The sequence below is a fragment of the Silene latifolia genome, chromosome 2 (genome assembly GCF_048544455.1).
Source record: "Silene latifolia isolate original U9 population chromosome 2, ASM4854445v1, whole genome shotgun sequence".
NCBI lineage: Eukaryota > Viridiplantae > Streptophyta > Magnoliopsida > Caryophyllales > Caryophyllaceae > Silene > Silene latifolia.
In genome coordinates this window covers 33,767,892-33,784,976 of record NC_133527.1, presented here as the reverse complement: position 1 = coordinate 33,784,976, position 17,085 = coordinate 33,767,892, and the positions used below count along the sequence as shown (strand labels likewise).

The following is a 17,085-nucleotide window of genomic DNA, read 5'->3' as shown; positions in this document are numbered from 1 at the left end:
TACTACAGTTTACACCTATAGAACATTACAATTAGGCACGTGCATTGCACGGGAATATTCTTAAGTTAAAGGTAAAACATAAAAATAAAATATATGATAGAATTGCAATTAGTTGATCAGAATAGTAATCTCATACACGGGTATGACAACATACAAACAAAGTTGATTTCAATTCAGTTCAGCTCCATTCACCTTACTTCACCTTATTTCAATTCAGTCCACCTCAATTCACCAGTTCAAGTCATCTTATTTTAGCCTTTTCATCTTAGCAAATTAATTTCAATTCTGTTTAGCTTCATTCAGCTCACTTCAACTTAATTCAGTTCAATTCAGCTCAATTCAATTCAATTCAGCTCAATTCAGTTCAATTCAGCTCAAAAGAACAAGTCCTTAGTCATTATTATTATTGCTCAGGACATCAGTCCCATCAAGAATATAACACCACACAGCATATAGTTTAGATTATACTGCAAAAGATAATTCGTATTCAATTACTACAGTTTACACAGATAGAACATTACAATTAGGCACGTGCATTGCACATGAATATTCTTAAGTTAAAGGTAGAACATAATAATAAAATATATGATAGAATTGCAATTAGTTGATCAGAATAGTAATCTCATATACGGGTATGACAACTTACAAACAAAGTAGCATATAATTTTGATCAGGAAAACATTTCTTAGTTACTAAATTATACACTACAGGAGACTAAAAATAGGCTCGTGCATCGCACGGGCATTAAATCCAGTATATACTTAAAAGAGGAACTTTTGAAGCGATTTTATTGGCTACTACTTTTGTATAATAAATAATGTGTTAAATTATAAAAATTAAGAAGATTAATTTTTTATAGGAGTGGAATCTTATATAGTAAACTATTTAAGATTATTACAATCATACGATTAAAAGAGTTCTATCATAATGACTCTTCCGTCCTTGCAGCTATATAAATTGTGTCCGATCAAATTATGCTCACAATTTATTGTTTCTTTTGATTACAACTTTTATTTACCAATAATGCCATGATACTTATTTCAAAGGTATTTGTTTCGTTATTTTTTTTGTATACATCCATAATTTGATTTTATACTTTTGTAACGAGCAGATACACTCATTACGTTGTCGAAAAATAGCCATCATCCGAAGAGATCACCTTTAGTGTGATTGTTCGTGGTCGATAACTCGATATTGTGCATGTGAATATGATCGTAAATCGCACTGATGGCATTTAATTGTCTTGATATTATCCACATCTACAATTGGATAAATAAAAACTTTGTATCGGCTCTATCAAAGAACATCTACTGTGATGTCTATGACCGTTCGCTGTTACGGAAATAATATGGTAATATGGTATAGTATTATTTTATGTATAGTTTATTGTGTCTTGTGATTATTCGGTTTCCTAATATTGTCGAGTTGCCTTAGTATATATACGTTGTAATACCTATGTCAATAATACAGAAAATTATATTCACAAAAATCTTTCTTACCAAATAAGTTTAACTTGGTAATCAGAGCAAGGTAGGGTTTAATTCGATAGTCTTCTCTGTGCCGTCAACATGCCAGGGAACGGTTACGGTGATATGTCTGGTGGTACTGGTAAGAAGTCTGGTGGTGAAGGTAGGAAGTCCAGTAGTGATTCTTGGGAAAATAAGGAAAGTCGGTCTATAAGTCCTTATTTTCTTCCCACAAGCGACAAACCGGGAGACAAGATTATTCATGTCATGTTAAACGGAGATAACTATGACGAGTGGTCAGTCAAACTCCATGGTGCCCTCCATTCGAGAAAGAAGATCGGGTTCGTGAATGGGTCAATTAAGAAACCGGCTGATGATTCAGAGGATTTGGAAGATTGGTATATAGTCAATGCAATGGTTGTTGTGTGGATTTTCAACGTCATTGAACCTGCGATGGGGTCGTAAATCACGTATGTTGAGGATGCAAAGATATTGTAGGACGATATTGAAGGAAGATTCAGTGTAGGTAACGGTCCGAAAACGCATCGGATTAAGAATTCAATTTCATCCTGCAAACAAGGTGAGAATGAGTCGGTCACTGATTATTATGGCAGATTGAAGCGTTTATGGGACGATCTTGACAAATACGATCGTAATCCAATTTGTGACTGTGGTGGATGTAAGTGTCGTATTAATCAGAAATTGGACAAAAAGCGTGATGAAGGGAAGCTGCACGATTTTCTAATGGGACTTGGCTCGCACTTTGCCACGGTGTGCTCTAATATTTTGTTACAAGAACCACTGCCTACTCTCAATCGAGCTTATGCGACAGTGATTCAAGAGGAAGGCGTGCATAATGATGGTAGCCGGAGCACGAATGGTAGTCGAAACGAAGGAAGGGCAGACCCCATTGGATTTTCAGCAAGAACAGGGCATAATGCTAATGTAAACTCGGCTCCTTGGTTTGAAACAGGGGCACGTTTTTCTGTGACAAGTAAAGAAGAGAACGATGCTTCGTATACTCGACCACGGTGTACGAAGTGCAATCGCTGGGGTCATGTCAGAGATAAGTGCTATGATATCATAGGATATCCACCAAGACGAGGGGGATATCGAGGAGGAGGTCGTGGTAACAATGGTCGCGGTCGAGGAGGTGGTCGAGCTGGTGAAAATATGGGTAGTGCTAGTGAAGAAGCGGCAAAGACAAAGGAAGAGTATGTCAGTGTTCCCAAAAATCAATGGGATGCTTATGTGAATAACGCTAAAGGGCCGAGTTCATCAGGAGCTTCCTCGGGATCTGCTAACCGTATGTCTGGTAAGATACATAAGTCGCTTTGGTTGTTAGACTCAGGTGCCACACATCATATGACGGGTGATTTTCACGTGTTGGGTGAGGTTCAATGTAACACCCCCATTTATTCAGGAACTTTTAGCTAGACATTCCCAAATAAATAGAACCGTTACCATCTCGGTTTCCCGAGGTAATGAATAACAAAGTACAACAATTCCAAAGTACTTTAAATTAAAACTTAGCGATTACATGTTTATTACAAATTTAACTAACTAAAACTTAATATAAAATAATTACAACTCGCAGCGGAAATAAATAAAGTGATATAATTGTTCTATGTGATCTAGACTCCCACTATGGTCCAAGTCGAGCTCTCATCCCAATGCTCCCGAGTCAGCTATTCTTTAGTACCTGTCAAATCTGCTCCCCATAAAACGGTTCACCGAAGGTGTTCACGAATACACAGTCAACCGCGAGGTTGAGTAGGAATAAATACTAACAACAAAAAGATACGATAACAATCTAATTTCCTTTTTACATTGCACAACCCCCTGACAACGTGCTCCTCCCTTTTACTTAGCACACTTAAGCCAAGTTCTACTCGTTACATTAATCTTCCCGCCAATCCCTAGTCGGGGTAGCCTCAACCCGAAGGTGAGTAAAGACACATTACATTAACAAAAGGTAATGTCTGCCTCAACATATAGTTGAGTAATATCCACCAGATGGCCTGCACTAACTGGGCCCGCCGAGTAAACACGATAAATATCGTCCGCGAAATAAATCTGTTCAACCACTCCACATTACTATAAGTAATGTCCGCGAAATAAATCATTACTACTACAACAATACTCCACCACAATTTAACCAACATATACAATATAATTCTCCCTTCCAACAGTTACGATATTATTAACCACCATATGCAATATAAATCTTCCTTCCAACAATTACGATTATATCAACCAACACAATTCACATACGATCAATTCACTTTAATACAAACCATCCAACAAACACTATCGAGTAAAAGTTGAGTAGGATTTATCCCTACCTGATAAGCAATTCCAATTAAGAAGCTCAAGCAACCCAATAAATAAAGCAATCTGATCTGATTATAATTCTTCACAACTGTCACCTAATCAAAATATTATAATTTATTATATTATTATATAAATTATTCAATTATATTTTAATTATATTAATTATTTCCCGTTTAAATTATTATTACGTAAAAACCCGTTTATTAAAATCAAGACCCGATTACTTATTAATACCCGAGTTACAATCACCCAACTAATTATTTTATTAATTATAAAACTAATATGAAATCATTATATTAAAAACCCGACTTCCCAAACCCGAGTCAACACCCAAATAAACCCGACTCAATAAATAAAACCTGAGCCCATAACCAACCCATGTACCTCGTAAAACACAACAGCCCACAATCCCATGTAATACGTGAAACAACCTTCAAAACACCCCCGTATACAAAACCGTATATAGCACATACTCACACCCCTTTTGCAGCCACCGTATACTACCTACCAGCCACCTAGAGGTACCACCCCATCAAACACCACTAGCCTACACCACCAAGATCCCCGACGACCTCCAACCACTAGCCCAACCGCCACAAGAACTCCAAAAACTCGCGCCCTAACACTACCATGACACAACTAATACCGAAAACCCGACACCATCCTCTATACAACACTACACCACCTACGGCCACCACCGTCTCCACCACTGACCCACAGTGGCTCCAAGGGTGGTCCCACCTTCCACTCGTCCCATACATACCACCACCACCTCCTCCTAAAACCGACAGCAGCACTAACAGTACCCTCCTCCTCTTTTTCGCGCTTTACGAGCCACCCTACCACGAACCTCCGTCTCCGGCCACCAAAACACCACCCTAAGGGTCGACCTAGCCACCATAAACCATCCCAACCATGCCCAGGTCAAGTCGGGTCCAATTGGTGGTTCGAATCAGGGTCGAATCCCCTGCTTTAACCCGCAACAACACCCAGCAACAACCACAACCCAACACCCTCCTGCCACCACGTCAGCACCACCACCATGGTCGACTAACTACCCCCATCATAACTCCACCTTACCCAGGTCAAGTATCGACCATTAGAGGGTTTAATTACCCATCCCAAACCCCACGACTAACTCGCAATATCTCCCTGACCAGCCATCTTTAGCCGCCTGCCACCGCCACCCTAGGCCTTCCCCGACACCACCACCACACCCATTCCAACCCTTTCAATCCCACGTACCACTCCCCAATTTGGTCTGATTCCGTCAAGGTTTGGGTCAGTTTCTAAGCGTCTTAAGATTATCGTCTCACATTCAGCTGTATAAGAAAATAAAACGAGATTAGAAATGGTTACCTAGTAATTACCGCTTGCTAAATTCCGTCTCCAAAAGCTCCTCCTCTTAATTTGTGATTTATTTCTCAGATTTAATAGGGTATTTATAGTGTAGGATTATAGAGAATGCGAGGTCAATTAGGAAACTACATAATTTACCTCATTCTAATTAGTATAGGAATTACCATTACTTTTATATTATTATTACCATATATTATTAATATTACCATAATTAGGATTTCCTCATACAATATTTACTAATTTATTATTGCCATAACTTTATTATTATTATTGATATAATTATTATTACTTTTATGTATTATTATTTTCGTATTATATTATTATTAATTCCCGATACAAATCTCGATTACACTCATACCAATTAATAGATTTCGGCCCAACTAATCAATAGCACACGGCCCATATTATATTAGCTAAACCCAATTCCCGACTTATACACTTAATTTATTATTTTGTTAATGTCTTACTTGTATTTATTATTAGAAATGTCATTTAACTAATTATTAAATTATATAAATTATTCTTATAAATTATTATTAATATACGGGGTATTACATTCAATGCATGGAACCGTGTGTGGTAACATTACCAAATGGAAAGACGTCTAATGCGGATAAGAAAGGAAAAGTAAACCTAGGCGGCAAACTCGTTTTGAATGATGTTTTATTTGTTCCGGATTTTAATTGTAGTCTTGTGTCTTTATATCAATTGAGTGTCGATCTAAATTGTACTGTTGAGTTCACTAACTCATCGTGTGTGATACAGGACCGCGAGGCGAGGACGACGATTGGTACGGGTGAAGAACACGGTAGGCTATATCTTCTCGAGGGAGTGACATGCAAGGTTCATGCTACTCGGAAAGCGGATAATGAAGTTGAGGTGTGGCATCGTAGGTTGGGTCATCCATCGAGGAGAGTAATACATTATTTGCCATTTATTAGTAATAAAAATAAGAGTGATTCTACTCTTTGTGATATTTGTTTTCGTGCTAAACAGACACGAGAGAAGTTTGTTGTCAGTAATAATAAAGTCGTTAAAATTTTTGAGTTGATTCACTGTGATTTGTGGAGTGACTATCGTACTTTGGCCTCTTGTGGTAGTCGGTATTTCTTGACCATAGTAGACGATTATTCCCGTGCTGTGTGGGTTTATTTAATTAAATCAAAAGACGAAGTATCACAATTGTTAAAGAATTTTATCGCTATGACTCGTCGACAAATTGATACTGACATTAAAATAATCCGTACTGATAACGGGACGAAGTTCACGTGTTTAAAGACATTCTTTGCCGAGATGGTATCCTCCATCAAACTACCTGTGTGGGTACGTCTCAACAAAATGGTCGAGTTGAAAGAAAACATCGTCATATCTTGAATGTAGCACGTGCCTTGCGTTTTCAATCGGATTTGTCCATTCGGTTTTGGGGAGAGTGTGTATTGACGGCCGGTTATCTAATTAATCGAACCCCTTCTGTTTTGCTTAATGGAAAACCCCCTTTTGAGTTGTTGTTTGGCACGGCCCCTCTACGATAATATAAGAGTTTTCGGTTGTCTGTGCTTTGTTAAACATCCTCGTCGTGACGGAGACAAGTTCGCCTCTCGTAGTCGTCATTGTGTATTTGTTGGTTATCCTTATGGGAAGAAAGGATGGGAGGTGTATGATGTCGAGACACATGAATTCTTTGTCTCGAGGGATGTTATATTTGATGAGCGGGTGTTGAGGTTTCAAAGTGACTCACCCATTGTGTCTCCTGCACCTGGTGGTGAGGAGGTACTTTATGATGACGGTGAAATATTGATGGGTGATACACCGTGTGTCACGACAGAGGAGGGGATGAGTGAGCCTGAAGTCAATCCGGGTTATGTTATGGGTGATGCAGAACCTAGCCGTGGAGTGTCTGGTGACGGTCAGAGGGTGTTCGGACCCCGGGTAAAGGTGCTGCATGTGAGAGTAGTGATGAGGCAGCCTATGGTCGTGGGAAGCGACCTCATATTCCGTGGTCTCGATATGATAAAAGTGAGTATGTCACCTCTGTTTCTGTGAGTCTTGTCTCTCCTGAAGCGAGTTATAGCCTACCGCCCTCCAGTTCATTCGTTCCTTCGTCGTCAGGTATGCCTTATCCTTTAGCACACTATGTAAATTATGAACAGTTCTCTTTACGTCATCGTTGTTTTGTGTCCACACTTGATAGTAATGAGGAACCCATGTCTTTTCGTGAAGAGGTTAAGAGTGCTAAATGGCGTGATGCCATGACAGCGGAAATTGATGCCTTAAACTCGTAATAATACCTGGGAAGTGGTTGATTTGCCTAGTGACAAAAAGGTCATTGGTAATAAATGGGTCTATAAAGTAAAATTGCGGTCTGATGGTTCTGTTGAACGTTATAAAGCGCGTTTGGTTGTTCTTGGCAATAAACAAGAAGTTGGCATTGATTATTATGAGACATTTGCTCCAACTGCTAAGATGGTAACAATCCGTGTTTTCTTGGCCATTGTTGCATCTCGAAGGTGGTTTATGCATCAAATGGATGTTCATAATGCATTCTTGCACGGGGACTTGGAAGAAGAGGTATACATGAAACTACCTCAAGGATATTCCGTTGATAGTCCGGGCAAGGTATATCGTCTCAAAAAGTCATTGTATGATCTGCGTCAGGCTCCTCGATGTTGGTTTGCTAAGCTCTCTTATGCTCTTCTCGCGTATGGATTTGTCCAAAGTATGTATGATTACTCTTTATTTTCTTATGTCAAAGAGAATGTTGAAGTTCATATTTTGGTATATGTCGATGATTTGGTACTTGGTGGGACGGATTATGAGGCTCTTAGCCGTGTTAAATCTTATTTGGGAGCGTGTTTTCATATGAAGGATCTTGGTGACTTGAAGTATTTTCTGGGGATCGAGGTCGCGCGTAATACCTCGGGTGTGTTTATTTGTCAACGGAAATATGCACTCGATATTTTTTCCGAGACTGGCATTGTTAGTGGTAAACCGGAAAGAGTACCAATTGAGCAAAATCACAAGTTGGCACAGGCTGATGACGATCTACTGGATTATTCGGAGCGTTATCGTCGGATAATCGGGCGTCTTATTTATCTGACAATCACGGGTCCTGATTTGTCTTATTCTGTTCACATTTTGTCTCAGTTTCTGCATCAGCCGCGTGTCTCTCATTGGCGTGCCGTGCTTCCTATGGTTCGGTATTTAAAGCAAGGGCCTGGTCAAGGTAGTTTATATCGCTCCGAGTCACAATTAGACTTGTCTGTTTATTCTGATTCGGACTGGGAAAGTTGTCCTTTGTCTCGTCGTTTGTTGACAGCTTATCTCGTTTTCTTGGGTGGTTGTCTTGTTTCTTGGAAAACGAAGAAACAAAACATCGTGTCACTTTCTTCCGCTGAGGCAGAGTATCGGTCTATGGCCGCTACGACATGTGAGATAAAATGGTTACGGGGTTTGTTGAAGTTTCTGGGTGTTTCTGTTTCTAGTCCAGCTGTTCTACGATGTGATAGCCAGTCTGCGTTGTCTCTTGCTCGAAATCCTGTGTTTCACGCTCGTACTAAACATATTGAAGTGGATTGTCATTTTGTACGTGATGGCTATTCGCGATGGAATTGTCTGTCCCACGTATATTCATACGTCTGCACAATTGGCTGATTTGCTTACCAAAGCTCTTGGTGTTCGTCAGTTTGAGTTGTTACTATCCAAGTTGGGTGTGGTTGATCCACATTCTCCAACTTGAGGGGGTGTTACGGAAATAATATGGTAATATGGTATAGTATTATTTCCTGTATAGTTTATTGTGTCTTGTGATTATTCGGTTTCCTAATATTCTCGAGTTGTCTTAGTATATATATACGTTGTAATACCTATGTCAATAATACAGAAAATTATATTCACAAAAATATTTCTTACCAAATAAGTTTAACTTTCGCCAAGTTTTGCTAACCTCCTTTTTAATCTATGTGTAAATTAATAGGTATGTATTCAAGATGTTGATCTTACAGTTTTTATATTTTATACGGAGAGATGCCAATACTCTATAAGTATGTATCAATAGGTATGCATAATACGGTATTTTAGTTTCATAATACACCGTTTACTTTCTTCGTGATTTATAGTTTTTCTTAGCTATGCTAATTTTAGACCTAATTTTCCCATACATTTATATGCGATATTTTCTAATGAGCATTCATAATCTTGTCAGGTACATATATGGAGCCATCTTAAGAGACAAGGACTTCCGAAAAGATACGGAAGCAAAAAGAGCAACAAGACGTAAACAAATCCATCAAGTACTTGACATTGGAGATTCAACACAAAAGCTTATAAACCCGAAGAATATCTATATGGTGCTTTTGAAACTTTCTAACAAGGGGAAAAAAGCAAAAATATAGCTGATTTTCACTAAGTGTTCCTATATTTAGGTAAAATTAACCCAATAGCATAAAGCTTAATAAAATTACTTGATTAAAATATGAAATAATACCTTTATTTTAATAACTTAATATTTTAAATTAATAACTTACATATATTTAAATATGTTAGTTTTCATTATAGAGTATAAAAGTTATCAAAATAAAATCAACTTCATATCTCAATGGTTTTGCTTGGGATTTTCTCTTATTGGGTTAATCTTGTGCTATAAGACTCTCCTATAGGAGAGTTGCTCATCCATTATAAGATTAAAGTGAATTAAGTAACACTTCATTTATATAGATGCGAAATATGGTAATATAATGATCAGGCCTATACTTAGAAATTTAGAAGCACAAATCCATGAAGACAATGCAACATTAAGTTCCCTATAAAAACATTGTCAATATTTCCCTGCAAATATATGTTGGTGGTAGTTATGTTTATAGATCAAATTGTTTCATATTATAATCCCCTATCACTACTACAGATACAGGACCGTTGTTATATAAAAAAACGGACGTTGTTAAAGCGTCCGTTGTAGTAGGTTTTAACAACGGTTGGTTTTTCTAAGAAACCCGTTGTGAAAACTATTAACAACGGTTTAAAGTAGAAAAAACCATTTTGGAAAGGGTGACTAAATTTTGGTGGGAAAGTTATAACAACGGTTACAGTATAAAAAACCGTTGTTATAACTAAAGACAACGGGTTTTTTTTAAATAACCATTGTTGTTTATTTTAAAAAATAAATAAATTAAATATTACTAGATGTATGCATTATTACGGTGGCCCGTTATAATTCTGATTCATGCATTATTACTGCCAATCCCTGCATATGAATGGACAATATATGGAATGAGAAGGGTTATAAGATTTGAAGAAGAGATATGATGGCACAACTACGTAAACATATATTAATTAAAAAAATAACTCAAAAGACACATTACTTAGTATAAATACATGCATTATCTCAACCACCATTCCATTATCTCACTATATATCTCCAAACCCTAACTGCTAAAACAAACTCCAAACCCTAAATCTTTCAAACAAACTCCAAACTTCATCAACAATGAATGATACCATCCGTAAGACTGTTACTATAACCGAGCACAACAGGAGTTTCATCCGCCGGTTGCTGGACATCGAGGACAGGTACAGGAGCTACCTTAAGGACGCTCGGACCGCACTCAAGGACGCAAAAAAAAAATGGCTTGACAGAGCAGAAGTTGTTGCAGCTATATGACGATATAGCAACTGCTGAACGAAACCTCCAAATAGCTAAGGAGGAGAGGATGGATATCATAGAAGAGAATGAGACTCTATATGCATATCTAAGAATTGCATTTTTATCAATGTACTTCGTTTTTTAATTTATGTGTATATATATATATATATTAATTAAGTTTATCATGCATTAATTCATCTCTATCATCTTGCTTCTTCTTTGTTTTATTTTATTTAATTTGTTTTACAAGCTAATAAACGCAGAAAAACAACAGTGACAAAACTAATTAAGCGAATAATACTTAGAGAAAGAACATAATGATCGATAAAAACACATGCAAATGAAATAATTAGAGAAAGAAAATAATGACTGAGATGACAAAACCTAAATTAAATCATGCATATTTACCTGATAATTAGAGAAAGTAAGAGACGATGAAACCAACAGTGACGGCGAGATGATAAAACGACGATGAGGAAGAGAGAAAGAGACGATGAGAAAGTGTGTTTGTGTTTGTGTATGTTTGTGTTTGTGTATGTTTGTGTTTTGTGGCTCTAGCTGATATGTGTTTGTGTGGTTTATAGTATGGAAAGTATTGACAACGGTTGTTAAACAAAAACCCGTTGTCATTAGAGAATATATTAACAACGGGTCCAGAGTAAACCATTGTTAAAAAGTATTAGCAAAGGGTTTATAAATAACCGTTGTAATTACTTTTCACCAACTTTGCGCCAATTTTGCGCCAAATTATTAACAACGGTTGTGCATGTTTGACTCGTTGTTAAAACCTATAACAACGGTTATGGAACCATAACCGTTGTAATTAATTTTAGTAAAATTCGCGCCATCCGTTCTACGTCTTATGGTGATTTTTGTGGATAAGCGTTGTTAAAGGGGCATTGTAGTTGTCTGGATTTGTAGTAGTGTATCTATAAAAGCTGAAGCCAATAAATGATTCTCATTGGTTGCAGGGATTAAGGGAAGAAAGGGACCCACGTTTTACACAAACCTTTTAATTACCCTCTCTCCTCAATTTTGCATTTAATTGCTCTCTCTCCTCATTTCACCTGTTTTCAGAATTAATTTTCTTATATCCTTAAGATTCGACGTCATCACAATATTTACTAATATAAAATTACAAATGTATTCAAATAAAATAATAACTTTAGTAAATAAATATTCACAATTTATTAACTAAAAAGAGACCAGAAAACAAATTAAATGAGTGAAAAAATTATTGAAGTCAGAAATTCTTTAATCATAGTCAAAATAATTTATACAATTTACCAGTTGTATATGGTCGAAATGATAAATAAATATTTGCAAAAAAATCTGAATCAAAATAATGCTTAAAAAGACATAACAGAAAAAAATTATGGAAATTAAGTATGAAAATCATTAAAATAATAGTTTAAAAAGAGTGTAATTGTATTTAAAATGAAAAAGAAAATACTAAAAAAACCTCACTACTATTAAAGAAAATACGAATATGAAAAATGCTGATAAACAAGTGAAAACAATTATCAAAAATCAGAATCTAATTATAGACAAGAAAATTTCCTCAGAAAATAATTCAAGTATGACTTTCACATCTATGAACGAAATAGATCTACAAAGTTAAAGACCAAAAAGTTAAAATAATTTGCAAGCTATACACCTTGAGATATTGTAATATCCCAAATATTTCTAATATTTCTTATTCATAATTTTAATGTATAAACTAAAAGTAATTTAATTTATCACGGTTTCCATATACTACTTGTTGTCGAAAAAGGAAATGTAGTCGGTATTAAAAATAGCTTAACAGGGTTAATCCTTATTTCTTTTTTTTTTTTATAAACACAAGAATATCTATTTGTGCCGCCTATCCTATCTCTCGTTCCTTTCTAATGCCTTATCCTCCAATTAAATACTCTCTTGGCACTTTGTTGGCTTCGGTTGTCATCATTCGATAAAAACAATTAATCTTGTGTGATACTCTGATCATAATTGTTGGTCCATCTTTGACCACGGCTACTCCTCCTTTTCTTTGGAAATCTTTTATGCTTTTTTTGGTTATACGAGATCGTTTTCCCTATAATACAAGGTAACACGATTCTACCGATCCTAATACTCTTATTATTGTTCGGGGTTGTATGAATTTATATCAGTTGTATGTAGTTTATGGGATGAATTGATTATTAAAATTGTTATGTGATAATCGTTTTTAATAATTTATACAATATAGTAGCTTTTTCATTCTATGTTGTTAATTCTTATTGGAATATGGGTTAAAGATCAGTGGGTTAGAATTGAGTTGGTATCTGTGAAAACAGGACTTATAATTTGGCCGATTAGCAGTAGATGCACATGAGAGATATAGTTATTTGGGATTAATGAAGGATGGTTACCATGATTGGTCATTTATGACATAATAGGATGTGTTTTGTATAAAAGATATGAAATATTATCATGGTGTATGTAGCCTTATACGATGCGTGACATCGAGATGATTTTATGCTTAGTGTATGGTTAGATCAATGGATTATTGGAGATGGGTTGAGAATTGGTATGTTGAGCTTTGAGATTGTAGTGGCAGGGGATGAATGATAGTCTGAGCTTTGGATTAATGGCGTAGTAACGTAAATATTTCGTTGATTGAAATATTGGTTTATTGGATTAAATACACACGATTATGTAGCACGAGGTTAGTAGCAATTACTTAGGAATTTTGATAGTTGTTATAGTAATCTTAAGATGATGGTGTATGGCATTTAGCTGGTTATTTCAACAAGTAAGATTGGATTTAGCGTAATTGATATTTTGAGGTTTGGCTAGTATCTTGGTATCACGTTTCTTGTTGTTGTTTCCTTTTACCTTGACTTGTGGGTGAGTAGCTTAGAGATTATACTCTAAGTGTTGAGCACGGTTCTTTGAACCTTTGACAATATCGATATTGAAATTGAGATGGAAATTGGTTACTGGTATTGAGTTATGATTTATGGGGCCTTTGAGCCGAGTTATGTTTACGGTCCAGAGTGACCATGGTTATTGAGTTATTTGAGTTTGAAATCGATATTGAGATGGAAGTCGTGGGTTGGGCGTGTTGTTTAGTCGGTTTTGATTTGTTTTCTTTATTATTTAAGTTATCGTAGTTAGTTAGTTAATTTAACTCCCGAGTTATTTAAAATAATTAGAGACGGGTTTTGAGTCGGGTTTGTTAAAATGGAAAAGCTGCTATATCGGGAAAGTTTCCATTTAAGGAAACTTTCCATTTTAAGAAGTTTCTATTTTTAGTAACTTTCTATTTTGGGAACGGGAATAGTTTAAGTAATTGTTTATAATTTATTTATCTTTCAGAGGGCGAATTTGTTGTGGAATATTACTGAGCACCCGACTATTTGACTGCAGTACTGAGGTAGGGGAATACACTGATTGAGTTCTTACCATTATAAAGAGTTGGCATGTTCGGTGATTATATGACATATCTGATTATCTTATTTATCTTGTTGAGTATTATTGTTTCATACGTTTCATACATTGCATTTGCATCGGAGTTGGAGTTGGAGGAGATGAGATTATTGCGATTAAGGCGCAGGCGGGTTCTGCAGGACTTGCCCTGGTGTCCTCAGCTACGAGCTGGTATATCGACGACGGTCGATTGATATAGTCTGTCGGGGTTCGGTATGGCTGGGCGTTCCGGGGATGTGTGTGATGGAGTTGAGATTGGAGGATGATATCATTGCATTCTTTATTATATCGTATTACCTACTCAACCTCGCGGTTGACCCTATGTATTCGTGTACGCCTGTGATGATCCATTTACTGGGGAGCAGATTGACAGGTTGTTGAGACATACAGAGCTGGCAGGGGAGCGAGCATGGATCACCTGACTTAGAGCTAGCCCACTTTTATTTCAGTTTAGCTATCAGACTTATTTTCAGTTTTGAGACATGTTCCATTTGAGTTGTAAACATTTATAACTTTCTATTTAAAGTAATCTTTTTATTTTTCCTTTGTTACCTCTTTTGCCTCGGGTTTCGAGATGGTAACACCCTTCTTTATCTGAGGAGTCCTAGTCCAGGCCCTTAAATAAATGGGGGTGTTACAAAGTGGTATCAGAGCGAACGATCCTCAGGCCTAAAAACAAATGAACAAAAATAATGAACATAGGAAGAGTCAAATAAAATGAACCCAGGCTAGTAACTGTTAGGAGCCCCAGGATTGGAATGAGTTAGGGGCCCCCTCAAACCAAGCCACTGGCCCTTTCAGTCTAACCTGGTAAACCTTGAGTGATGCAGAGAGTGGGTAGTAACAAAATAAAGGATCAGACCTTGCCTATATTATAATAACGATTTTTGCGGGAGCGGAATGAGGTAAGTAATGATGTGATACATGGTTAAAGATGTGCAATGAAAGAATATGGTTGATATTGGCATGCTGACTTATTTGAATAATTGAGTGAAAATTTAGTGTATGGATGACATGAGTTGTGAATTATGAATTATATGATGATATGCATGCGGCTTTCTGATCCCTGAACCCTTAGGTAGAGATATAATATAGTGATATGTTTAATGAGTTGATCATAGAGGCACCATAAGCTATAGCTACCTAAGAGGTTAGATGTAGGAGGGATATGACCCTGATTGACTGGAATGGTTAGTAGAGCCAACCAGGCTATATTGTTACAGGATGAAGAATCAAGTTAAGTCCTATATGTAAAGCTAGTAGACCGAAACGGGTGTCGTGTCCGTTGATAATTGTTTTGCTGTTATTCTAAGTGTGTATATACTTCTTGTTGAATGTCTTATTCTTTGCAAGAGTTTACTGTTTTGCTTACTAGGCAAATGTGATCGAATTTTGAAATTTATGATTGTTATTATTTTACTAATTGCCTTAGCAATCCATGTCTAGTGGTATGTGGAATGTGTTGCCCTAAGCCATGAATGTTATATAGTTGTGTGTTGAAAATTTCATGCCAATTTTTTTACGTCTAATTATATACATTTAATTTAGTTATAAGGTTAGTATTCAATAAGTGACATCTTAGTGATTTCTAGGATATATTTTCGTATTTAAATAAGTTGTGATTGTTACGATGAGAAACTAATGCATTGTCTATACATACATGATTATTGAGTTATTTAGTTGATTTTATTTTCGGTTTCGCAATCTTTACCGTTTTCTAGATGGCAATTACATGTATATGGTGCAACGTGATTTCTATGCCTCAAATGATATGTAACATGTGTTGGAGGAAGAATGGTTGTGTGATAATGTGAAGTAATTTAAAGGAACCAAAAATTTTAATAAATTCCAGAATGTTACCTTGTTTGTACAGGCTGCCATCTAAAATGTGTTCTCTATATGATGGTGAAAATTTTATGTGTGATAACATTATGATTTAGCTTTTCAATGCTTTTAGTTTCATGCTAATATGAATTATATTTTGAGAGAAATAAATATTTTAGTTGACAGTGGCCAGATTGTTACTGCACAGTTCTGTTTCGACCCATGTTTTTGGGAAAGAAACCATTTAAAACGTGTTTATTTTATATGCATAATTCCAACTCTACTGTTTAGAATATTCATCCACGTTTTCAAAATGATAAGCCACGTAAAATCTTAACGAGTCGTTATTTAATAGTGATTTTTGCAAGTTGCCCAATTTTCTGTCTAATTGCTGTAAAGTTTTTGTTCCGACCAACTGAGTTGTAAAATTTGTTATAAATAAATTCCTTAAGCTTTGCAATTGATTCTCTTTCCTATGATTAGTTAATTCATTATATTTCCTAAAAACGATAATAGCTCGCGAAATAGCTAAGCGGTTATTTAACTATGAATTTTGAAAGTTGTTGCATGATGTTTGATTGTTGAAATTGTAAGTTATGTGAGTTTTATATAAAAGTTTAATCAAATATGAATTATGTAATGTAACCATGTAATACTCGGATATGAATTCTGTAGCATGAATGGTAGGCATATGATATGAGTATGAACCTTGTTATATGATAATATAATCTTATTTGTTTCGGTGAGTTTTATGTAAAGTAGTCTCAATTATACAAACGCTATTACATTGCTTGAATTTTCGCCTAGTGTCTTTCTCTAAACCTTATTTGCAGAAATATGGATTTTACTTCTATGATATGATTACTGATATGAAATATTTTAATTCGTCAAGTATGAACTATGAGTTAGTTGATTGTCTACATTGATGTAAATGTGTTAATTTGGTGTCAAAGCATCCAAGTATTGTTACCTTGATTTTGTGTAATGCGTAGCATGAAATTGACAAGTGTGTTT

At 36.0% G+C, this 17,085-nt stretch overlaps 1 protein-coding gene across 1 annotated transcript; it reads left to right on the top strand.

Moving 5' to 3' along the window:
- Positions 1 to 1,568: 1,568 nt before the first annotated feature.
- LOC141638943 (uncharacterized) lies at positions 1,569 to 8,810 on the top strand. Its single transcript, XM_074448125.1, has 6 exons — positions 1,569 to 1,883; positions 1,965 to 2,861; positions 5,925 to 6,038; positions 6,156 to 6,305; positions 6,801 to 7,198; positions 7,472 to 8,810. The coding sequence occupies exons 1-6, from the start codon at positions 1,569 to 1,571 to the stop codon at positions 8,808 to 8,810; spliced, it is 3,213 nt and encodes a 1,070-aa protein (XP_074304226.1).
- The last annotated feature ends 8,275 nt before the right edge of the window (positions 8,811 to 17,085 follow it).